This window comes from Gobius niger (assembly GCF_951799975.1).
Source record: "Gobius niger genome assembly, chromosome: 22".
Taxonomy (NCBI): Eukaryota; Metazoa; Chordata; class Actinopteri; order Gobiiformes; family Gobiidae; genus Gobius; species Gobius niger.
Window position 1 is genome coordinate 3,601,718 of NC_136873.1, and position 26,815 is coordinate 3,628,532.

Genomic DNA, 26,815 nt, shown 5'->3' on the forward strand with positions numbered 1-26,815 from the left:
ATTACTCCTGTAGAAGTCCCAGATGTGCAGCTCTGGTGCTGTTTTGCGTTCCTCCGTGCTGCTGTATACTGACCAATGAAACCAGTGATCATCTTGTTGCTGGATGCCCTTAATTGGCTAAGACGTCACCTTCTCCATCACTGGGTCCATCTTCACCTCCTTCATCACCGTGTCCAGCGGCAAATTTAAGGACGTTTATTTCATCGCGGACACATTTTGCATCCCTTTACATGGAGTATAGCGGGACACAGGCCTATAGTGGCAGGAGGCATCAGCACCATGGAGCTCTGGATCTACACACCGGACAGGACGCACCTTCCTCGGCTAAAGGAACAGCGCGGGGATCGGTCAGTTTACCGCAGCACGGAGGGACTCGTGCGCATACAGCTTTGCAACAGCCTCCAAAAACAAACATCCCACTAAACATGACCTGGTTTGGAATTGGTTTGTTTTGTGAAGTGTAGCCTCAGTGCTTCACACATTTACCAGGGGAAAGGTCTATGAAGAAGCTCAGAACCAGGATGTGACTGACCTGTGGGGTTGGTGGAGGTGTGGTCACGTGTGAGGTCATTGTCCAGCAGCTGGACGCTCCCTCCGCCCACGTACCAGTTGACGTTGGCGTTCCACTGGTTACTGTAGCCACAGAGGCGGGACTCCTCGAAGTCACAGTCTGTCAGGACACACACACGGAGACAACGTTCAAATTCACACTTTTGCTGTCGATTACACACAGAGATGTGTGCATTTTTTGTTTTGGGTTCAAAGTTCAACAAATCAGGCAAGAAATAGACTGAAAAGATTGGAGTCTAGGAGCTACTGAAGTCGAAATGCAATGAGAGTTTTGGACATTTGGAAAAGAAAAACCTTTTAATTGCGTGAAAACTTGCCTCAACCTGAACCCCTCCTGTCTATCAATCACATTTGTGTGAAATAAACATGATAGTGCTTAACTTGTGTCAAGTTAGCCCCCCATAGTGTCCCATTAGCTTCAAAATAGTGTCATTCGTTTGTGCCTCGTTTGTGCTTCGTTTGTGCTTCGTTTACGCACTTCGTTTTTGAGATATTGGTTGACTGCGGAATCCTTCCGCATTAAAACAATAAATATTAAATGAAATATTACCAGATCAAGGTAAACCACAGAAGCCGCACCAAGCCCAGACCAGGTTACCATAGTTACAAGAGCCAAATTATTTCAGCAGTGTGGGAAATTTTTAGCCGTTTCAAGGACACTTTCATTTTCAGGAGTTTCAAGGATTTCAACTGTTTCAAGAGTTTAACCAGTTTAAAAGAATTTCAGGAGTTTTAAGGATTCAGGAGTTTCAAGGATTTAAGGAGTTTAAAAGTGTCAGAAGTTTCAAGGATTTCAGGAGTTTGAAGGACTTCAGGAGTTTCAAAGATTTTTGTAGTGTTTTTACAGTTTTCAAGGATTTTTCATGTAACTTCTGCAGCAACATTATTCAGCAGTCACTCACAATGGCTTCAGCCTAGTTGATCATGGATTGGTAATTGATCAGCCCCCCCACAGTGTCCGATTCACTCCAAACTAGTGTCATTTTTAACACTTTGAGCGCACAAAATGAGTCTTTTTGCTCTTCTCATAGGATGTGTTTCCCCTAAGTAAACAATTAAGTTCATCATAGTCATCGTAGTCGTAGTCCATCATCTGGACAGCAGTGTTAATTTTGACAACATATTTTAATTTAGTTTTAGTCTTATGACAAAAATTTAATTCGATTATAGTCAAAAAAATATCTTACATTTTAGTCTAGTTTTAGTCCACTAAATTTAAGACAAATTTAGTGGACTTTGCATTGATAATATTGATTATAATCATATTTAATCTTGTTCCTCTGCTTCATGGAGCTGCTCCACAAGAACAAAGCTCAGAGCTGATCCTTTGGCAGAGAATTTAAATGATCTGAGGCTCTTTCAGACGCTCAATACAAGTTTGGATGATTTTAGTCTCTCCTTTTCATTTTGATTTAGTCTGATTTTAGTCGACTCAAATATCTGGACATTTTAGTCACAGTTTTAGTCTCATGAGAAACTTTTAATTTAGTTTTAGTCCAATTTTAGTCATCAAAACTATCACTCTGACTAAAATTAAGACTAAATATTTTAGTCGACGAAATTAACACTGCTGGACAGGGTTTTTATTTATTTATTATTTTTTAATTGAAGACATTATTATGAATACAACTAAATTGATAAAAAAAAAGGTTCATCTGGAAACATGGGAGTACATTTTATTCAGAACATTTTATTCATAACTTTTCAAACATTTACTCTGTAAATCAAAAAACGACGAACGACGAGCCTAAGAGAACCGAGTGAAACTACTTTGTGTAAAGCACGACATTTGGCTGTATCTTTGCTCTCTCAGAACAAGTGGCTACACGGCTGGACAGGTCATCGTGTCGCTCCCAGACATATGACCTCTTGCAATAAGCCACGTGGTGTCCCATAGTGTGACCCTGGAACAAATGCCACTAGTCCTCGTCAGTCTTCAACGTCATGTGGATTGGGAATTCTTGGAGTCGGTGAGTGCCATCTGTCTCAATCATAACTGCTGCTCCTGGTGTCCTTTGTTTTTAAATGGTCAGGACAATCTTCTGGTGATTTCAATGGACGGAGACAAACCGAGGGTGGAATATTCACTCCCCTTTCAAGTGACTCTTGAAGGGCTGCAACACCCTCTCTCTTTAAGTGCTCAACATCGACCATGATAGGCGGGACAGTCACTGAAGATGAGCATATGGTCTCTCTTTTTAGTGCAGGACTTTGTTTTATTGTTGACATAATAATATTTGCAACATTGCTTTCTGCATCCAGCTCATTTGTGCCTGACACCAAAAGGTCACAGTAAAAAATCTGCAAGAGAATTTTCGCTCTTGCCTTATAAGTATTTTGCGTTATTCCTTTAGTCACAATCATCTTGACCACATTCAGCCTGGCATTGCTGCTGTTTTCTTCAACATACTTAGTGCATTGCTCACTGTCACAGAAGGCACAGAGAGAGTCAAAAGCACAGGTGTTGGTAACAAAAACGTCTGTTTTTCAAAACGCCAATCTGTGTTTTCTGTTTCTCTGAGGAAGACTCCTTATGAAGCCATTTGGAGCAGGCTGTCAAATATGACTTTCTTTTTAAGTGGTACTGCTAGACCTCCACAGTTTCTCCTTTTCTGGCTCTTCTTGTTCCTTCTCTTCTTTCTGCATCCCTTTGTCAAACCCCTCTTGATTTACAGACTTGGCCACAGACAGTTTCATCCTTCCTTCAATGAACTCCAAGTGCCTTGACACAAAGCGGTCTATGTCTATTGGCAGACTGTCATGCTGGAATAGTCCCTTTTTCAGATTTTTGAACTCTGCCTCAACATTGGCAGAACTTGCTGTAGGGTTCTTGCTGTTCAAAAGAGAAGTGATCATTCCACTCCACAGAGGGAGAAAGGAGGCCATTCGTATCAGATATGGCACTAGATCTGGAAGAAAGTGCAGGTTGTCCCGATCACCTTCACTGGAAGCAAGAAATTTGGGTCCTGAACCCACTGTTTCTACCACACTCATTCCCAGCGACTACAACAATCTTAATGGAATGGGCCACATCAACTCGGATAAAGCAAGGTGGTATGTTGTGTTTCCCATCAACAAATGAAAGCATTCACCTATGTATGCAGGGGCGGACTGGGACTGAAAAACAGCCCTGGACTCTGACCAGCCCGGCCCAAATTAGCGTAAATGTGACACTTACCCCCCGTCTAAACCAAATGCATTCTGTCCTCTTTTGGGTGTGGAACGCCTCATTTGAAAGCTAAGACCCACAAAACTGACCTTTTTCCTCACGCTGTTGCTGTGTTGTGTCACCTTTTTTATGTTTTTTTTTTCTTTTTTTCTTTTTTGTCACTTTTTTGTTGAATTTTTGTCACTTTTTTGTTGAATTTTTGTTGAATTTTTGTTGAATTTTTGTTGAATTTTTGTTGAATTTTTGTTGAATTTTTGTTGAATTTTTGTCACATTTTTGTCACATTTTTGTTGAATTTTTGTTGAATTTTTGTCACTTTTTAGTCACATTTTTGTCACATTTTTGTTACATTTTGTCACATTTTTGTCGAGTTTTTGTCACTTTTTTGTCACATTTTTGTAGAATTTTTGTCACATTTTTGTCGAGTTTTTGTCACTTTTTTGTCGAGTTTTTGTCACTTTTTTGTCGAGTTTTTGTCACTTTTTTGTCACATTTTGTTGAATTTTTGTCACATTTTTGTTGAGTTTTTGTCACTTTTTTGTTGAGTTTTTGTCACTTTTTTGTTGAATTTTTGTCACTTTTTTGTTGAATTTTAGTTGAATTTTTGTCACTTTTTTGTTGAATTTTTGTCACTTTTTTGTCGAGTTTTTGTCACATTTTTGTTGAATTTTAGTTGAATTTTTGTCACATTTTTGTTGAATTTTTGTCACTTTTTTGTCGAGTTTTTGTCACTTTTTTGTCACGTTTTTGTCACATTTTTGAATTTTGAATTATTTTTTCTATCATTTTTTATTGTGTTTTTTTGTCCGTGTTTTCCTCATGTTTTCATCCTCTTCTCGCTATTTTGATGCTTTTCTTTTTAGCTTTTAGATTCGGGTAAAGCTCGGTTGAGGCGGGACTGGTGGCCCTCGAGCCAGTGGCCCTTCTGTGCTCTTCCAGAATGGACATATGGCCAGTCCGCCCCTGTCTGTATGATTTGAGATCTGGATGTTTGGTAAATGCCTTCACAACACCACCACGCAGCAGCTTCATGTGGTGTAGATGCACCTGCTGCTTTCCACCCTTGAGGCCACTGTGCTATGGCCAGTGCAGTGTGACGTTCAGACGACATTTACCACAGGGACATGAGTATCTTGTGTAAACAGCACTCCCTGGTAAAGAAAGATGTGACCAGATGTTCCATTTGGTCTTTTCAGTTTTCTTACTACAACAGAGGCTCCTTGCTTTGACAGTGAGTTACACACTTGAAGTTGTGAAGGGCTCCGGTAGCAGCAGAAAAACTTGCTAAGCCCAATGTCATGAATGCTACCAGAATAAGGCATACTGTGCTTCATTACTTCAAGGGGAAGTATTGGATTGATGTCCTTGAGTTCTTTAGCACCTCTCTCATGTTTGGCCTTTCTTAAAACTGTTAGACTTAGATGACTGGGCTCTTGGTCCCCAGTCTTCATCATAGAATTAGCTTCTGCCGCTTGACACCCTTGTGGCGTTTTTTTTGCTCTCCCACAACTCATTGGCCACCGCCATTCTCCGTTCACCTCAGCTGGAATGCTATCAGCCCAAGCAGATAACAAAGCCTCACATTCAGTGCACTGTCCACTCATGGTTACACACTTGTCCATAATACTGAGTTTTACCTTGGATCTTTTGAAGGAAAGAGTACACAAACATTTGGTTGTGTTTCATATGTTTTCGTTTAGTTCATTGCACCATGTACCACACTTTAATATGGTGTATTTCCTTGTTTTTCTGTCTTTATCTGCAGATTCCACTTCTTCAACCCAGTGTGTTCTCCAGTCCTCGATGGGGATGTCAGATTTAAAGTTTGGATTGTGTCGTCAGTTGCACTCCCCTCATCAGTGCGATCATTGTCATTATCCAGTCCAATCTTTTCCCAACAGTTGTGGCGATAAAGCTTTACAAAAGTGTAAAGATCTTTGATGTCATCCTCATTTGAAGCTGTTCACTGAGATCATGCCACACTGGGTGTGTGGGGCCAGCAATAGAATGTCTAGTAGCAAAAAAAAGCATTTGCCTTTTTATTTTGGGCTGAATGTTACGTATAATACATATTATACGATGGCCTGGGCGTGCATTATTTTCGTATAACCGCACACGTAGTCCGGTAGCTGTGGTGGGCGTCGCCATAGCAACGCATGACACAGCTGAATCAGATAAAGGCGTAATTAGTGACTGACAGGAACGTATGAGATGGATTTTGTGTTAATTTCAACGTTTTTGGCTAAAACAAAAGGTTTGCTAAATGTTTGTAGAGGAGAGTGAGCAGCTAGGTTAGCTACTGTTAATAACATATGAGCTTTACATTTCTATTGAAAACGGTTAAGGCTATTCATCATTTTCAGGCGTACATAAAATGATCCTGCATTGAAGCATATTTGTCTGGATTAGTAAAGTCAAACATAAAAGTTTCAGTTGGGGGGGCCCAGGTGTGAGCGACTGCACCGCAGCTGTTTCCATAAACAGTTGAGCTGGTTGAGCTAGCTAGCTTTAGCTTCAGGTTAAACAGCGTAAAAGTGAAATAACTCCTGCCCACGAGTGCCGCATATCGGTGTTTCCTTCCAGGGAAAAGTGTTTCCGGGTTAGTCCTGTTGTGTTGTGATTCTGTGCTGATGTTGTGTCGTTGAGCCTGACTGAGATCCTCGTAATAGCTGCGGAGAATGACTCGCTCTGAGACCAGCCTTCAGTGACCGGCTAATAACCCACACAAAATAGTCCCGTAGTCTGGCAGATTTAGTGAGTTTAGTCAATGAAAAAAACATTTATTATAAATGTTACGTTTGTGGGACCCTGGTATAAGCGGAGACGCTGAGCGTCGTGGTGTTCTTGACTCCGCGTCGTGCATTATAACCGTCTAACGCGGCTCCTCGTTGTTTAATCCTTACTAATAATAATGAATAAAAATTGTGTTATTTCCCTATTCACTTGCAGTGTCTCGCCTTAAAGGATCATTTTTAAATGTGTCCCCCCACCAGTCTAGCAGTTGGAAAGTTCTTCTGCGAGAGCCACGGAGCTCAAATTGGGGTCATTGTGTTATACTGTTTTTACTAGTAAACTAGTACTATGTTTAAGAAGTTACTTCTGCATGTTCAAATAAAAAAATATAAAAAAATCATTTATCCTTTCATTGTAGAGAGAGAGAAATCAGACAGACATACACTTTACTTAAATCCAGCCTTGCCTGTCCATCATTTTGAAGGATTAAAAAAATCAAGCCCTCGTCATCCTTTGAAAGTTTTACACACGTTTTAACACATTGTAGTTTCCAAATTTATGTTCAATGATTCTGCTCACAAAATGTATTTAGATTTGCATCCATTTATCCTGTAATCTGTGTTTTCTTAAACACATAATACTAGGTGTATAAGGAGAGATTAATTAATGGATAAAAATAAATTGACAGGAAAATTATCCCTAGTGAAACAATTGGTCAGGACAAATAATGTAGATCAAGACAACAGCAAGTAATACAATAACTGACTAAAGAATTCTGACTTCCTCTCCAACTCAAACGTCCATCCATCCATCCACCCACCCACCCACCCATCCATCCATCCATCCATCCATCCATCCATCCACCCTCCGCGACCCGGCTCCATATAAAGCGGAACAAAATGTCCGCTTTATCCAGGGCCGGGTCTCAGCAGAGATGCCCAGATTTCTCCATCCAAATTCACATTATTTAAACCTTTTTTGGGATATGCACTAAACTGTGCACGTTGCCCCCATAGCTGAAGGGCCCCGCATCTCAGTCAAACTACGCTGTTGTTACACTGATTAATCAACACGTTCTTAGGGGCCTATCTTGTCTCCAAAGATGAGTTGAATCCACACGGTTCTCATGTGTCGTTACTTACAGTAACTCTGGTTCTCTGAATGTGCACAGTCTTAAACGAATTGGGCGACTCACAGACTAATTTTTAGTGGCAAGACAGAAATAACCGTCAGGTGCAGGTTTCAGTTAGTTTTAAATCAGCGGTTCCCAAACTGTGGGTCAGGGACCAGAGGTGAGAGAATGGGACCATTTGCCATTTTAAAAAGTTGGGAAATAGACTAGTAGTCGTCCTAAATCCCAGTCTCACAGTGGCTTAGTGGTTAGTGTTTCTCACACAGGGCCTCAATTCCCTGAATTGACCTCAATTCAGGGCCTGAATTGAGGTCATTATGTTCTTCGTCGAATAGCCATGGGATGCGTACTGTAGGGCCCCTGTGTGGATTTTTGCTTTTTCCTGAATGACTTACTGTGCTGTACTTACCGAGGCAGTAACCGGGGCTGATGTGGATCTCGAACAGGGACACGCTGCTGCCCTCTGCAGCGGCCGCTGCGCCAACAACCACCACCTGCACACACACATTGCATGTACATTTGCATGGTTGGATCTGAAAGGTCCTATATCATGCAAAATCAACCTTTAGCCATGTTGTTTTGCTATTTCCTTATCAAAAGGAAATAGCAAAACTTTGGCTGTTTTTTGGCTTCATTCACGCAGTTCTCAGTAATCCTCCTGAATCCTGCTCTCTGAGCAGCTGCTCCGCCCTCTGCTGGAAAACCACTGAGTTGTGACTCTCTGATGTTTATTACGTCATAGTGTCAAACAGGAAGAGCACAACTTCTGTAATTTAATGCCTTACGGCCTGATATTAATTTATAAAACAGCTTTTTCATCATTTCTGTTGTAAGAAAGAATTCAAAAAATGTAAAGTGTATGTAATGTAAGTGCCCGACGCATCCGCGCTGCCCCCGCGAAGAAAACAAACGCACCCCTGAGCATCTGAACATGGTCATGGTCATGTTTGCACTGAAGGTTGTGAAGATGGAGCTCTTTCTAACCTACTCTGGACACACCTGTTCTTTATTCTGACCTAACGATAATGTCACGGAGAAAAAGCGCGTTTGGCTACGAGGACTTTATTCAACCTTCCTAAAGAAGAGGACACTCGCCACAATTTGGAATTTCTTTCTGGGATTCAGCGACTATCACCAAAATAGTGTTTTTCTGTGACTGTCTCTGATGGATGTTTGGTGAACCTTCACCAGAATCAAAGTGGATTAACTTTTATAACCAACGCAAGTCCCATATCATACACCAGATGGAGCGACCAGAACAGAGTGGTGAGTTAGCTTGTGTGTTAGCGTGTGTAGTAGATGTCAACTCCTTATAACGGCATTATGAAGTTACTTTTTTGCTCTGGTATTTATATTTCTTTTACTGCTAATAATGTACGTATTAGCTCGGAGAGAGGGGGCGGAGTTAACTGAATCCAAGCGTCGTGTCTTCCGGGTTTGCAAAACACCCACGGAAAATACTTATATTTATCACAAAAAATAGTACTCCATAGCGTTAGAGGTACAATATATCATATAAATGCCTGAGGTTTACTTTGGGATGGATAAAATAGCATGATACAGATCCTTTAAAGAAGTAGAACTTCAATATGCTAAGAAATGGGAGTGAGACAAAACAAAGATAAAATGAGAAGCTATTATTGAAAACAACCATTTCACTGAAACAGACTGTTTTGCAGCTGATCAAATATTTAGGACCAAACCTCAAAACAGAAACACAGGTTCCAAGCATGAACTCAGCACATAAACTGTTACTGTTGGTCATTTATAAGATGAGTTGTGGCTCTTGATGCAAGCGTTTGCAGGAGGTGAGTAGGAACATTCCTCTGATCGGTGCACTACCTGAAGCTCTGTTTGTGAAGCCCTTCATTCACAGATGCCTCTGATGGTCATGTAAAGGATAATGCACTCCCAGGGGCCCATTATCAGAAATAACTGGACGACGCAGAGGCGTGAACCGGTTGCTTCCGTGGAGTCCAGTTATTTCTGATAATGGACACCTCGGAGTGCATCATCCCGCTTATATCATGGTCCCATGAACTGAGACTGTTTTCTTATGTCCTGGGGAGGAGTTATTCCACTGTTTGACCAGTTTTACCTGAAGCTATTGATGGAAACATGATTTAACTGTTGCCAGACTAGGTGTACTTTATCACTTTTTAATAGACACCCTTCAGCCATTCAGAATCAAGTATTCACCCAGACCTTGGTATAATGGGCTGCAATCGGCTGTAGTAACGGCCTTCATCTGGGTCGAGGATCCTCCAGCCAATCGGGTCCTCTGGCTCAGGGCTGATGATATTTTGTGTCGGTCTGCCACTTGACTTTTTGTTCAATGACCCTCAGGATTTTTTAAGAACTTCTAAATGACTGTCTTACTGCATCCCACTTCAGCAGCGATGGTGCTCTGTGAGAGCCTCTGCTTATGCAGCGCAACAATCCAAACATGTTCAAAACGAGAACAAATGTTTGCCTTTTCCATCAGTGTCATGACAATGTAAACAAATGACACTGAATCCACATTATTCATTTTAAAGGCATGTGGTCCTAAACTTTTGATCAGCTGCAAAAACAGCACTACAAAAAGTCAATATCAAGCATTGTCTTAAATGACTTGACTTGAGGAAATGTTTCTTGTTTTGAGCGGTTTTCACTCATTTAGACACTTTTCCTGATCGGACCAAGTTTGCTTTGCTTGTTTGAGGACATTTCAGACCAGTTCTAGGGTAAATCTCGCTGGAAATAAGAAAGTAAAAACGCCAATGAGACAAGACCAATTTTCTTTCCCCATTGGCAAAGAAAATGACCTGAAATAAGGACGAAATGTATCGAAACGAGTCAGAAACATCTCAGAACAAGTGAAATAATCTAGGACAAATGCCCAACAACTTCTTAACTAGTCAAAACAACTCAAATTTGGATTATTATGCTCAAATTGAGATGTTTATACTGATCTAGTTTAATACTTTTTGCAGTGAGACTATTCCAGTTTGTTGTTTTCAATAAAATGTTTACTCAAGGCTACTACTTCTTCTGAAGGCTGTTCACGTGACGGCTGCAGTGGTTCCACTGGGGGCGCTGTCTTCATCTGTATCTGAACTCAGACCACTCAGTATTTACCACTAATGTCCCAGATGGAAGGCCGAACTGAAGCCCTGCTCTTACCCTGAAGGGCAGGGACGTGTTGCTCAGGTCCACGCTGGAGATGAGCCAGCTCTCCGAGGGGGCGGCGGTGCTCCACAGCGGCTTGTCGAAGCTCTGCCCCTCCGACCGCTGCAGGACGTCCAGGCTGCCCTCTCCGCTCACTTGGTACACCAGCCGCAGACAGCTCCACTCCTCCAACTCCAGGAGGGGGCTGAGCAGGATCCCCCTCGCCTCGCCAGACTGTCCGGTGTCCCCCAGGCCGGCGTCCGCCTCCACCGCCACGAAATGACCTGCCAGGAGAACGCCAGGGTCACAGGGGGTGTAGCAACATTTCAAAATGACCAACGACACTTCCACATACAGAAATGTAAATTGAATAACCATAAACCGTCCTTTTGAGTGCTTCGCAAAGTTTTCAACCAATATCTCAAGACAATGACACCAACTAATAATGTAAATGCTACAAAAGCTGTCAATATCTATCTTCTAACACTTCTGCTTTATTGGGCCGATCCAGAGCATCCCAGACACAGTCAGTAGGGACCTGTCCGGTGAGCATACCCGCCATGCAAGAACTGGGATGTTTTCAGCGTCCAGGCCTTAAAAAGGCTTCTGGAGTCGGTCCCTCGTCCTTTTAAAGTCCTTAATCTTTACAGAATCCACAGGGTCCATGCACGACAGCGACGGCGGATTGAGGAGACTCGGGCTTCTCCAAAGTGCGAACCTGTCCACACGTATTCCTGCTGGAATGATATTTGCTGCTTTTGAGTCGTCAAATGAAAATAACCTCATAATCTTCGGACAAGCATTCAGCGGTTCTCATCATTGTTTCCTGAGAGTTTCCATCCCAGATCACTGTGGCCTGCTCGCTCTGTAGCTACTCTCAGAAACTGACACATGCTCGAACCTGTGCCTGTTACCACTGGATATGCAAGGGCTTAGAGACTTGTTTTATTCTTCCTGCGCCAACACATGCATATACATAATTAAATAATTATAATATATGGCATTATAATATAATATATGGATATGGTGAAAGAGAGGAGGGGAGAAGGGAAGAGGACAAGGAAAGAGGAGGAGAAGGGAGCCATGGGAAGAGAAGGGGAGTGAGGAGAGGAGACAGAGGCAAAGAGAGGAGGAGAAGGGAGAGAGACGAGGGGGAGGAGAAGAGGAAAACATGGATGTATTGTGTGAAAAAGAGGAGAGGGGGAAAGAGAGGAGGGGAGAAGGGAAGAGGACAAGGAAAGAGAGGAGGAGAAGGGGGAGAGAAGGGTAATGAGGGGAGGAGACAGAGGGAAAGAGAGGAGGAGAGGTGAGAAACGGGCTCCACTGGCGCCCGAGCAGCGAGTGGAAAATCCAGGTTCAGAACTGGCTCCCAACAGCAGCGAGACTTTTGGAAATAACGGCATCATGGCAACCCTCACCACAGAACTCATTCACACGCTGCACTGGAGCTGGGGCTGGGGCTCATGGAACTTCTCACCAGTTTTCCGAATGATAAAGATTCGGTAGTGTGTGCCGGCCATTGAAAAACATCATTTTGTCTTCCGTATTTGTTTGCTTTCTTTCCTTAAGACAAAAGGTTTAAGTGCTGATTGAGTTAAAAATGTTATACACGTTACAACACAACATATAACAATAGCAGAAGAGAATAATACAAAAAAATACCAACAGAATAAGGAACACACAAAAGAGATAAAAAGAAATAGAATACAAAGTCTGAGTGCGAATGTCCCCCTCGCCCCAAACTCATTATTTACTCTGCACTGCATCCACAGTGAGTGTTTTTGCCAAATTTGCTTTTTTTTTCTTCTTCTTCACATCTTCAAACTCTGAACTGTGTAAAACTGAAACTGAACCTGGGATTTGCAGAACTTCGCCTTCAATGAGATTCGCCTCATTGAAGGCATTAAACTATGAATGATTATGGAGGAAACAAAGAATGGGTAAAATTTTTATTCTTGGCCGTTTCTTCATGAGATTCAAAAGGCCCTCGTCCCTGAGGCGGTTTAACAGTTTGTGAAGTCAAAACCATTTCTGGTGACGACATCGTGAAGCTCATTGAGAAAATGACAAAAGTGCAAAGCATTAATCAAAGCAAAAGGCGGCCATTTTGAAGAACTTGTTTAACCTTCTTTTTGACTGAAACATACAGTGGGTTGAAAAATCTATATTCCTTTCCATTTTGCCACATTATGGACCACAAATATAAATGTATTTCGTTTAAATTTTACGTTAAACACAATCGTGAAGTAAAGTTAAATTTATATATGATTTAGAACTTTTTTTATGAATAAAATCAGAAAAGTATCTACAGTATACCGCATTCCTTTTAGTGCAACCTTGAGAAGGCAAGAAGGTTGCAGAAGGTTGACCCAATGACTAAACAGAGTCTACCTGTGTGTGATCTAATGTCAGTTCAAATGCAGTTGTGATGGTCTCAGAGGTCTGTTAAAGGCCACCATACATATCTCAGTTTTTACATCCTGAGATATGTTCTTACCTGAGCTTTGACGAGTTCTTTAGGACCTGTCTGATCTTCACCCGTGCCTTCAGTCACGTAAACACAGCACAGACGGCGTTAGCATTTAGCCTCTCCCTCTCTCCTCTATAGCTCCAAAACAGGTCAAGATAGAAGCTACCAAGCTCTTCCACGCTTTCCCTATTTGACCCTTGTGTCGTCCCTGGGGTCATTTTGTCAATGCGTATCTCTGTCATAGTTTTATCAAATGGTCTGACTTTTCGGATATGCATTAACATCCATGACTTTTACCAGTACTTTTTTTTTTTTTTTTTTGACTAAGTGATTACAATGTTATGAGAAAGAGTTACACTCGTGGTCACCTGGGGTCATTTTTGACCCCATTTTGTTTCTCTAGTATCTCAGTCATAAAATAACATTTTTCAATAATTTTTCAATTACACAAAATGACAGAATGTGGATAAAAAGGGGAACTATTTTGTAAGGCGTAATAATACCAGCAGTAGTTGTGCGGATGCCAAACTAGCCAAACATCACAAGCACCATTCCACTGCTTCTTCATCCATCATCCTCAGGACCTCATGTCCCACGACGCTGTGAATGAACGAATGATACACGGATTGTCTGTCTATCATATTTCAGTGAAGTAATATCCCCGTCTCATTGGAACGTCCAACATTGCCACTGTATGTGAAATGTTTATTCAAATGTGTGTCTCTCTTTATAGTCGCCTAATTTCAATGCATGTCCGCCACATTGGCCTGGGATGACGGCTGCTATTTCCCATCTCCAGTTTTGGACCACGTGCCCTGGCTCTCCACCGACGCTGCTCCCTTTGGTCCCATCCCTCGCACGCCACATGTGGGAGCGCGTCCGGAGCCAGAGCGAGGGCGCGCCTCGTAAACGCTCCGAGTGTTGCGTGCCCAGGGCTCGGCAGCGGAGCGTCTGGACGGGCTCCTCCGCGGCAGATGGGCCAGATGTGGACCAGTCCGAGCACATCGGAGAGAGCAGAGAGCGCCGACCGGCAAGGGAACGAAGCAGCACTAACATTTATACACGCAGCACGTTAGAATAAACTGCACGTCTTTAAAGCGCGGGGTTTTGGATTCTTGCAGGTTTCTTGTTATCACGGGCAAACTATTTCTCACGCTTTGTTGGTTAGAAAATGCAATGTTGATCTAAAACAGCTGAAACTAAACATCCAGTAGTTTCACTTCCGCATTCTCAATGTCTAATTCTGTTTACAAAGTGTCTTTTGGCGTTGTCCCCGGCCACTAGGGGGTGATATTACAGCAATGTCAGCACCCTGCCATGAGGACCAAAGACTTGCCCATTGGTGTTAACCCATGTGTGTGTCTAACATGTCAGAGATGTTCTGGTGCCAGACCATAAAGAGACAGTACGAACGCAGAGCAATTTCAAAGTCTGCACATTTGAAATTGAAACTGAACCTTCAACATTGATTTGAGTGGAAAATGAATGAATAACTAAGCCAGGGGTGTCCAAACTTTATTCATGGGGGGGCCGCATACAGAAGCGTACGTGGGGTGAAGGGCCACAGGTCTTTGGTTCGTGCCGTGAAACCTTTGACTTGCAGAGGTTTTAACCTCTTAACCCCCACTTGAACCGAGCACATTTTCTACCCAAATCTAAAATCTTCTTGAAAAAAATGTCAAAATAGCAACAAAAATGAGGTGAGAAAAAAAAGGATGAAAACACACCAAAAGAGCCAAAAAAAAAGAGCAATAAAAAAGTAACAAAAGAGCAACAAAAAGTGATGAAAATGTAGAAAATATGTGATGAAAACCCAACAAAAAAGCGATGGAGACAACGCAAGGAAAAAGATCCATTTAGATGAGTTTTGTTGACCTTAGCTTTCAAATGAGGAGTTACACTGGCCCATAGGGTTATGGACCTTATGGATTTGGGTAATGCTGAACTGGAGAAAATGCACTCGGTTAACCTTTATCTAAGCTTTGAACCTTCATGCCAGCTGTCTCACAATAACATTTTAGTTGTTTGGTTAGAATTGTATAGAGGGCTATCTCTGATGATATGTACCGATTCAGCAAGAAGGCTGAGGGCCACCAAAAATTGGTCTGAGGGCCGCACTTTGGACAACCCTGAACTAAGCGGACTAATGATGAATGCTAACTGCCATGTTTGGCTATAACATCACACACATAACCTCTATCCTCCTAGACAATAGTATTGTAAATTGTATCAAATCTGATAAATGCTGCTTATGCTCGTCATGAGTTCAACATTAGTGCATGATTGATCTGTGCTTGTAAATGCTTCATTGGAGTAAATCTTTAAAGGGGGGTATTATGCAAAATGGACTTTTTCAAGCTTTACATCATGTTATTCTGTCATTCCCTCATTAAAAACATGCCTGAAGTGTTGCCTTGGCACATTCACATATTTTTGAGTAATCTGTAAAAACTCTGATGGCGGCCATTTTAGGGATAGGTTTGCCTGAGTCCTCCTAGGAACGCCCCCACCTCCTGGAGACGCCTCCGAGCTTTCGTCACCAGCCGAGTAACCAACCACTGCTCCTCAGCAGAACCCCCTCCCCACTGATGCCACAGACAGCGTGTGGAGGGGGCGTGTCTAAAGGCTCAGAGGTTCTTAAAGAGACAGAGGCCTATTTCAAGACATTCACTACAGCCATTTTGAGAGAGACATTTTATACAAGGCAGTTATTCTAATTTACTGCATTTACAGACCAACAGAAGGTTTGCTCATCATTGTAGTGAGATATAGACTGGTGCTATGGGACTGAAAAAAGCAGAATACCCCCTTTTTAATTTCCCTAAACTTGAGCACAACCGACTGTCCAACCACTTCTGTGAACTCCTGTGACCTGTAGACGGCAGTGTTTATTTTGACAATATATTTTCATTTAGCTTTAGTCTTATGGTGAAAATTTAATTTATCTTTAGTCGTGATTGAGTCAAAAAGATTCTCTTCAATTTTAGTCTGGTTTTAGTCAAACAAAATTGCATGTAAATGTTAGCATTGAATTTATAATATTTATGATAATCATATTTAATGAAGGTCCTCTGCTTCATGGAGCTTCTCCCACATGAACAGAGCTCAAAGAATAGGTTGCGTTCATGTGAAATCACAACATTCTAAAGAGCCTGGAGTTTAAAATTGGAGATGGAGATTGGATGGAGGGCAGCTGAAAGCTTCTATACAGACGGCATCTCTGGAATCGCCCATGTTTGAAAACAGTTAAGGGGGAAACAATCTAAACTTTCTCTAAAAACTACTTTAACAAATGCATAATTATTGATACAGTTTTCTACTAAATAAAGATACAAAGACATGGGGAGGAGCAAAGTGATTCAACAGCCCATAAATACATAAATAATGGAGAATGCTAACAGGATGCTACATGTTGTGCTAACGTTAGCTAGCGCTGAACAATCTGCTGTGAATAAATATCCATGTGGACCTGATTTAGACTTAACTTTGTTTGTATGTGTTTATATCTCAATCATTTACTGGAACACATGAAACATTTTCTTTTTATAGACGTCTGAAAGTGCTGACAATATTCGAAAACATGGGTATGATGTTGGTCAATAAAAAGGAAATTCAGACATAAAAATCATGTCAGGTTTCTGAATCCAATCACTATCAAATACTGATAGTGATTGGATTCACTATCAGTATTTGACTAAAATGAAATATTTTAGTCGAAAATATTTTAACATTTTAGTCATAGTTTTAGTCCCATAATCAACTGTTAATTCAGTTTTAGTCCAATGTACCTTCTGAGTGCAGGTTCCAGCTGGTGAAGTCGGGGTCCGATGTGTATCCGCAGGTGTGGCTCTCAAAGTTACAGGAGCCGGGGCGAGTCGGCCTCTGTGCCCCCACCAGAGCTGCAGAAACACACCAAACAAAAAAATAATATATAGCATGGTATAACATTCACACAATACGTTGACTAGAGCGAACATGATTTCTCAACATTGTAAAACAGTCTATGATTCAAAATGGAGTTGGAGGGCAGGTAAGAATTCCATGGTGGTAACTATGGTAACAGTCAAAATGCTTTTTCACTCTTTTTAATCATTTTCTGGTGGAATATGAACTTATTAATCACATATAAATAAAGTCAAGTGTAAATCTGGCCCATATGGATATTTTCTCAGCAGATGGTTCAGTAGAAGTGAAAAAACGGCAGTCGTAGCTAGCGCTAGCTAACCGTTAGAATTAGCCCGATGCTAACATGTAGCATCAAGTTTGCATTCTCCGTTATTTATGTATTCATGGGCTGTCGAACCACTTTGCTCCTCTCCATGTCTTTGTATCTTTATTTAGTAGAAAACTATATTCATATTTCAGCGTGTGTTAAAGTATTTTTTGAATTATTAGAGAAAGTTTAGATTTTTCTCCAAATTGGCTGGTTGCAGAATGTTGCTACGCTAATTCCTCTGAGCTGAGGTTGTGGGCGCTAGTACTTCCTGTTCGTATTAAATTCCATTAAGATTAGCTTAGAATCTGAAATACAATGATTCGAATGGGTCTGTGGTGGACAGTGAGTTTCTGGTAGACGATCACTTACCGCAGGTTAACGAGTGGCTGTACAGTGTAAATATTTCCGTAGAGGAGACGTCTATGTTTATAAGGATCAGTGAGTTTGTCTTGAAGCTAAAGGCTAGCGTTCATTTCATGCATTATACAATTTGAAATAGTGCATTTATTCAATTCTTTTATAGCATGTTAGCCTTTAGCTTCAAGACAAACAATCAATCCTTCATGATCACAGGTGTCTCCGATCTGAACTCGTTACATCAAGGTTTGAACACACAGTAAATAATCATCGACCAGGAACTCTCTGCCCACAACGTAATCTATAGAAGATATGATTATTATTCCAGGAAAAGAATACAGACAGGAAGTACTGGCGCTCACACCTTCAGGTCAGAGGAGCTAGCGTAGCCATACCGTGCAACAAGCCATTTGTTTTCCCCTTAACTGTTTTTAAACATGACCATATATGGGCGATTCCAGAGATGCCGTCTGTATCTATATTATTTATACAAGGCAGGTACAATTTTTTTGTTTTTGAGGAGATTTTCCCCTTATGAGAGACCAACAGGCCTGGAAAGAACCATGAGGCCGTCATTCCGTGGACTCACCACCTGCAGGAGGAGCCATAGGAGGCTGGTCCCATGTGATTTGAGGACCCGGCAACAGACAGGTGGAAGAAAATGGATGGATGGTTGGATACTACTTGTGAAAGTGTAAAGCACTTAATAGTTATGGTCAAAATGCTGGATTTCGGACTTGGTTCATAGTTAAAGGGATATTTTAGAAATTTTGTCACAGGGCCTCATTTCCTAGTCTTCCAGAGTGTTGCTGGTTCTTATATTTGAAGAGTTTTAAGGCGCTAGGCTAATGCAAGGCTAGCACATGTCTATGGTATCAGCTAGCCTGCATTACAAACAGTGTGACCCGCTCCACAGAGCACCTGAGGCAAATCACTTATAACACCAGACTAACCATATAAATGTCTGTGTCCATAGAGTCATTTTAACCATTTTGCATTTAAAATACCTTATATTTGAGCAGCGGTGGAGTGATCTGCAAGAAAATAGTCCCTCAAAATGCGATCATTCATGTGACGCAGGTCAGTTATATTCCAATTCCATTTATATGGTTAGTCTGGTGTTATAAGTGATTTGCCTCAGGTGCTCTGTGGAGCGGGTCACACTGTTTTTAATGCAGGCTAGCTGATACCATAGAAATGTACTAGCCTAGCATTAGCCTAGCAACACGAACATCTCTGTAATGGCTGGATCTATCCACATGAAGAAAAAAAAAACTGTCCCAAAGTCGGACGTCTTCTCCCACAGCACATATGAACTGAGGTCACATCTTTCCCAAACTGTGCCCCGTTGGGTTTAATCGGCCCCTGTTCCAACTCACATTGTCGAATGACGCTCTGGCCTCAGCGCTACACTCACTTGCGGCTGCTTTTACTGGGGAAAAATATCTCAAACACATGTGTCATACCTGGCCAGCCTGTCCCGCTCTCTACTCAGCCGGCGTCCGGGACGAAGCATCAACATTTCCAACAAGTCACTCAAACGGGAACACTCTCAAGTCCTGTATCGCTCTGGACAAGCTTTATGGTGACTCCGGTTTGGCAGAAGATGGCAGAAGGCAATGTATAATCTTTCCTTTATATATTTTTGCGCTGGTGTAAACCTCCATGTCGGACACGCCCGTGCGTTTCACTGCGGTCGGTCCGCCTGTAAACGATGCCCTCAGACCCGTGGAGATCACACACCGGGTCTCTGACTACACGTCTTGTAAAAAGAGGAAAAGCATGTGGTCTGGCGGGCCGGGCACAAAGATCAAAGGTGTCCAGACTTCTTTCATTGGAGACCACATTAGATCAGATTTTCAGTCCGCGGGGCCATTATCCAACCAGTTTTACATGGGAATTAACGTGAACATGTGGGAATTAACAGGGGGTTATACCATGGTCTGGGTGAATACTGGATTCTGATTGGGTGGTGCATTATTTTGGTATAACCGCACACGTAGTCCGGTAGTTAAATCACTGGGATATCACTCCGCTGTGGGCGTCGCCATAGCAACGCATGACACAGCTGAATCAGATAAAGGCGTAATTAGTGACTGACAGGAACGTATGAGATGGATTTTGTGTTAATTTCAACGTTTTTGGCCAAAACAAAAGGTTTGCTAAATGTTTGTAGAGGAGAGTGAGCAGCTAGGTTAGCTACTGTTAATAACATACGAGCTTTACATTTCTATTGAAAACGGTTAAGGCTATTCATCATTTTCAGGCGTACATAAAATGATCCTGCATTGAAGTAAGGATTAAACAACAAGGAGCCGTGCATTAGACGGTTATAATGCACGACGCGGAGTCAAGAACAGTGGAGTGTTGTTCCTCCTGCATTATAACGTCTAACGCGGCTCCTCGTTGTTTAATCCGCTTATACCAGGGTCCCACAAACGTAACATTGATAATAAATGTGTTTTTCATTGACTAAAGTCACTAAATCTGCCAGACTACGGGACTATTTTGTGTGGGTTATTAGCCGGTCACTGAAGGCTGGTCTCAGAGCGAGTCATTCTCCGCAGCTATTACGAGGATCTCAGTCAGGCTCAACGACACAACATCAGCACAGAATCACAACACAACAGGACTAACCCGGAAACACTTTTCCCTGGAAGTAAACACCGATATGCGGCACTCGTGGGCAGGAGTTATTTCACTTTTACGCTGTTTAACCTGAAGCTAAAGCTAGCTAGCTCAACCAGCTCAACTGTTTATGGAAACAGCTGTGGTGGAGTCGCTCACACCTGGGCCCCCCCAACTCAAACTTTTATGTTTGACTTTACTAATCCAGACAAATATGCTTCAATGCAGGATCATTTTATGTACGCCTGAAAATGATGAATAGCCTTAACCGTTTCCAATAGAAATGTAAAGCTCATATGTTATTAACAGTAGCTAACCTAGCTGCTCACTCTCCTCTACAAACATTTAGCAAACCTTTTGTTTTGGCCAAAAACGTTGAAATTAACACAAAATCCATCTCATACGTTCCTGTCAGTCACTAATTACGCCTTTATCAGATTCAGCTGTGTCATGCGTTGCTATGGCGACGCCCACAGCGGAGTGATATCCCAGTGATTTAACTACCGGACTACGTGTGCGGTTATAACAAAATAATGCACCAGCCAATCAGAATCCAGTATTCACCCAGACCATGGTATAAGCATATTTGGCTGGATTAGTAAAGTCAAACAAAAAAGTTTCAGTTTGTGGGGCCCACATAAAATAGTCCCGTAGTCTAGCATATTTAGTGAGTTTAGTAAATTAAAAAAAACATTTATTATAAATGTTATGTTTGGGGGACCCTGGGATTAAACAACTCCGCTGCGCGTCGTGGTGTTCTTGACTCCGCGTTGTGCATTACAACTCTCTAATGCACGGCTCCTTGTTGTTTAATCCTTACATAATGTACACCGAGCCCGGCAACAGTTAAAAAACAGTTAAATCACGTTCCCTAACACTCCACTGCAGCTGTTTCCAAAGTAACGATAAACATTTGAGCTGGAACTAGTTTCAGGTAAAACTGATTAAAAAGTGAAATAACTCCAGCCCAGGACTAAAAAATATATAAATACAGTAACAGAAACAGTAAACAGTTTCAGTTGGCGGGACCATGGTAAGCGGGATAATGCACTCTGAAGTGTCCATTATCAGAATAACTGGACTCCGCGTCGTCCGGTTGTTTCTGATAATGGACACCTCGTTGTGCATTATTCCTTACTTAACACAACTGAAGGTCGTGTCTTGACAGATCGATATAAACTGCAGCATGAGAATCTGATCTGATAGTTTCACACTTAAACACCTGTCACCGCAGAGATGAAAAGTCTCAAAGAAATCATCTTGTCGTGCAGCAGGGTTTGATGAGGACAATGTTTAGAATTTTCTGAATTATTTCTATTTGCTAAATGCCAGAAGACTGAAGGATATTTTACAAAATTTTACAAAGCCAAAAGTTCACATACTGTACATTTCATTAATATTTGGTAGAATTGCCTTTAAACTGTATAACTCGGGTCAAACGTTATGGATTTCCTTCCACAAGTTCCTCACAATACAGACCTGGTGTAACTGAGCCACATTTGTAGGCCACCTTGCGTGCACATGCCTTCCAGCTCTGCCCAGACATTTTCAACTGGATTGAGGTCAGGACTTTTGATGACCACTTCAAAACATTGACAAAACAAGCCACTCAAGGGTCATTGTCCGTTTGGAAAACCCATCTGCGCCCAAGCTTTAGCTTCCTGGCTGATGTCTTGAGATGTTGCTCCAATATCTCCACATACTTTTCTTTCTTCATGACGTCTGATCTATTTTGTGAAGTGCACCAGTCCCTCCCGCAGCAAAACAACCCCACAGCATGATGCTGCCCCCCGTATTTCACAGCTGGGACGATGTTCTCTAGCTTGGAAAAATCTAGACTCTCTGTACCAGCGTGTGAGTCTGGTAACTTGAACAGGAAGTGGAATAAACCAATCAGCGAAGGGCAGTCAGTGGCGTTATAAGTGGTTTTGCGTTAATAGTCGAATTATGAATCACAAAACTCACCTACTGCCGATGTGCTTTTGGTCATTTACCAGTGATTAGAAGGAAAAAAACCTTGGCTCTCTTGGGCGCCGGCCGTAGATTGTTATCGAGAGGGCTTCCCAAGCGTGACCGCAAATAAACGATTCTGATTGCACAGATCTGTTTGAGTTTGGCAGAAGTGGTTCCCAAAATTAGACGATATAATGGAATGGAATGGAAGCTTATTTGCATAGCGTTTTTAACATGACATAAGTAGGTATCATCATTTTGAAATGCCATACAAGTGATGCTCCATATCATCAGCTGATTTCTCTTTTCAATAAGTGATGGAACAAATATTTTATCACGCTGTGATTTCTTAAATGTACCTGCCTGTCTCTCACTCTCTCTCTAATAACAAACAGTGACCAAAGGTGTCCATGGAGTGGTCGGAGCCTGTTTCTGAGCACTGCATTAAACAGAACAGACCTAAACCTAACTGATAGGGATGGGCGATTTTTTGGAATCGATACGATACCGATGCTTTTGGGGTCATTTTTCTCGATACCAATACCGATACCGATACCGGTTATTTTTATATGGGTGAATGTATTTCAATCATATACATTTCTATAACTGGTACATTAAAATGATATTACTTTAACTGGTTAATTATACAATATTAATGTGAAATTCAACACATAAACAAAGTTTAAAACTAATACTTTAATGACAAACAGAATCTAAACCAGAATGATATGGCTGGCTTAGTTCAATCCCCTGCTGCTGTGGATTGTTTTGGCTCAGAACAAAGATGTAAATTGTCCTTTTATGTTTAAAATTGCAGCCACGCCTACTTTTTAAATATGCAAATTAGTATCGATACTTTTTGCCCAATATCGATACTCAAAAAGTAGCCGTTTGGTATCTATATATCGATACTGTGGTATCGATCCACCCATCCCTACTAACTGACACACAAGAGAGAAAGCCTTTCTTCGGGTTTGTCATGTCCAGTTAAAACCCTGGCCAGACACGGTGATGATGATTTCTTGGACACTTTTCGTCTCTCCAGTGACAGATGTTTAAGTCTCTAGCCATCAAATCAGATTCTTCAGCTGCGGGTTTGTATCTGTCTTAATTCCATGTTTATTCCAGTCAATTTCCATAGATTCCTGTGAATTTCCATGTACTGTCAATGCCACTGCGTCACGACAGGAAAGGTTTGGCGCAAAGTTAATGGGCCTCATTCAGGAACATCTTCTTAAGAAACTTCTTAAACCCGTACTCACGAAGGCAGTGTCCGGAAAATGCGCCAGATTCACGACACGTTCTGAAGTTTGGAAAATCATTCGCACGTGTGTTCTGAGTTTCGTGAATCCCTGCTTGGAAGCGCGTGCGTGTGAGGACTAGTTAGCATATCTGCCTTTGATTCTCCAAAAAAAGTGCCAGGCAAAAGGAAGAAAGGGAGGAAATGAATGGCCAAACACCAATCCAAAAGAAATAACCAACAAAACGGTACCACGCGCTCAAGACCCTCCTAACCTGTGGGCCAGTTCCAGTTTTGGAACCGGTTCTTTTCGTTTTCCACTGAAAAAAACACTGGCTCTTGGTTCCAAAATCTGGTGCCGGTTGGGAACCAATTAAAAGCTGGACCAAGAAACGAGCACCAGTGATGTCAGCGGCTGGGGGCGTGGCTCTCTCCTCCAACAAACATCAATATTAGTTAGTTTGTGCTTAGAACTTCCTGGAGAAGCCAGAACAGTCTCTGTGGAGGAAACTGTTGCTCTTTAGCTAAAACAAGAGTTAGAAAGAAGAAATCAAAATGTTAACGGCTGCTGTGACTGAAACATAAACTTATTTTTCTGTATTTTATAACCAGAAGTGGCTGGAGTAAGATGTTACTATCCATGTTTTATGTTGACTTCCCAAAGCGTTGCTATGACAATAGGCACAGCTCTCATTTTGGTGGAAAACCAAGTCAGTGTGGAACCAACCTGGCACCAGAACCAGAACCAGAATTAGTGCTATATTATATGTGAACGGCGGCATTCAAAAGTTTTATCAGTAATGCATTGGTGCTTTGCTTGCCATTAATAAAAGTCGGCTACAAGTGATATTACCAACTTATCTCTGTATAAAGACATCTGAAATTCATGATGATGATATTTACATTCTGGAATTAATGAATACATGATTTATTATGTACAAATATATATGACTCAGAATGTCCCATCAGGAGCATGAGCTTGTACAGAACTGGATCATTTTTTTGTGTGGAAGAGTCCCCCAGACTATTCTAAGGATTTGTACTTAGAGAGGAACGTTTTCAGCTAAGAGCAAGTTTTGTGAATGCTAAAACTGTTCCAAAGAAGGCCTTAAGAACAATTTATGCGTAAGAATGTGTTGTGAACGTTCATGAATGAGGCCCATTGTTCCTCACACTTACTTAAACTGATGTGCACCAGGGGCAGATCTAGAGGGGTGGTACGGGGGCAGCTGCCACCCCTAGTAAAGGTATTTCCACCCCAGCTGCCACCCCGTTGATTTCAGCCAGGTTTTGTCCTTGTCTAGATTCTATTTTAACCTGTTTCAAGGACTACTACTTGCAATCCAGATCTTCAAAGCCTGATTCATTGAATTGTTTTTTTTGGTCAATTACCAATGTTATGTCTCACATCTGCTCCAGAAGCTACATCAGTTATTATTTTTATTGACAGGAACAAAGAATTCTAACAACTATAGCTAAATAAGGATCCATGTGCCAACTCCTGTGGCTCCCGAGATGATGATTTGTATTTACATTTTTTTTATTTTTTACAAAAGTTTAAATTTTACCTGAGTTAGAAACCCCCTACTTATATAATGGACAATGCTGCTCTTTGTGTATAATTTTGGTAGATCCAGCCTCCATCTAAATGGAATCAGGCAAAACTTGCGTACCCCGCTATAGATATTTCACATTGTAAAATGTGTTGCCATCCCAGAAATGATCCCTGACCCTGCTTGACCCCGTGATTTGTTTTCTATATCCGCCCCTGATGTGTACTTTTCACTTTGAATACTTAAAGTCACTATACCTTTGTGTCGACGATGCACACCATCAACAAATCAATAAACAATGCAAACTTCAGGCTTATATTTACACAAATGACGACTTTTACAAATACTTTTATGGGGCAAAGAGAATGTAACCATACAAAAAAAGTACAAAAAGTATAACTAGCCTGTGAAGCATTTTGTATTGTGTGTATTGTCTTTTTTCAACATTTTGCAATACTTAATAGGCAATACTTAATAGGTTACATAGAGGCACATGACCTGCAATGTTCTGCGGAGTTCCTTAACCCCTTAACTCCCACCTGAACCGAGCACATTTTCTCCAGTTTGGCTTTACCCCAGTCCAAAAGCTTCTGGAAAAAAGGTGAGAAAATAGCGACAGAACTGAGACGAAAACAATGATGGAAATGTGACAAAAAAGTGAGAAAACATTGACAAAAAAGTGATGAAAAATGTATGAAAAAGTGGCAAAAGTGTCACAAGAAATTGACAAAAAAATTACAAAAAAATTACAAAAATTTGATAAAAAATAGACAAAAAAATGACAGAAATGTTACAAAAAATGACAAAAAAAAGACCAAAATGTGATAAAATGTGACAAAAAAATTACAAAAATGTGATAAAAATTTGACAAAAAAATAAAAAAAAATTGACAAAAAATTACAAAAAAATTGACAAAAATGTGACCAAAAAAATGACAAAAAATTGATAAAAAATTGACAAAAAAATGACATAAATGTTACAAAAATGACCAAAAAAAGACCAAAATGTGATAAAATGTGACAAAAAAAATACAAAAATGTGATAAAAATTGACAAAAAAAATTACAAAAAATTGACAAAAAATTACAAAAATGTGACAAAAAAATGACAAAAAATTGATAAAAAATTGACGAAAAAATGACATAAATATTACAAAAAATGACAAAAAAAAGACCAAAATGTGATAAAAATTTGACAAAAAATTACAAAAATGTGATACTAAATTGACGAAAAAATGACAAAAATGTGACAAAAAATGGCAAAAAACATGACAAAAAAGTTACAAAAATGAGTTGAACACCCAACAAAAAAAATAATGGAAAAAAAATCTGATAACGTGAGGAAAAAGATCCTCTCGGTTCAGGCGGGAGCTAAAAGGTTAACTGTGGGTCTTGTTTTGATTTTCCACTTGACTTTAAGGCCCTATAAGTACCACAAAAAAAAAAAAAAAATCAACCCCCCTTTCAATATTGTTGTTTCCTTGATGTTTAGAATGTGCTGTTTACAGAAATCTAAGTTTCATGTAGTCAAGTTTCAATGGTTTGTCATTGGAAAAATACAACCAAATGTAATATTTTGAACACATGGCCTGTTACATCACTCCTGCTCAAATATTACACTGAACTGCCAAAAGTCACAGACACTA

At 41.0% G+C, this 26,815-nt stretch overlaps 1 protein-coding gene across 1 annotated transcript in view; it reads right to left on the reverse strand.

Moving 5' to 3' along the window:
• LOC306981636 (MAM domain-containing protein 2-like) overlaps nt 1-26,815 on the reverse strand; it is a 56,813-nt gene that overhangs the window by 22,593 nt on the left and 7,405 nt on the right. The window contains exons 2-5 of the mRNA XM_079581263.1: nt 17,013-17,123; nt 10,770-11,038; nt 8,014-8,098; nt 533-670 (exon numbers count right to left, since the gene is read on the reverse strand). Coding sequence (XP_079437389.1) covers nt 533-670; nt 8,014-8,098; nt 10,770-11,038; nt 17,013-17,123 — 603 coding nt within the window. The remainder of the gene's footprint in view (nt 1-532; nt 671-8,013; nt 8,099-10,769; nt 11,039-17,012; nt 17,124-26,815) is intronic.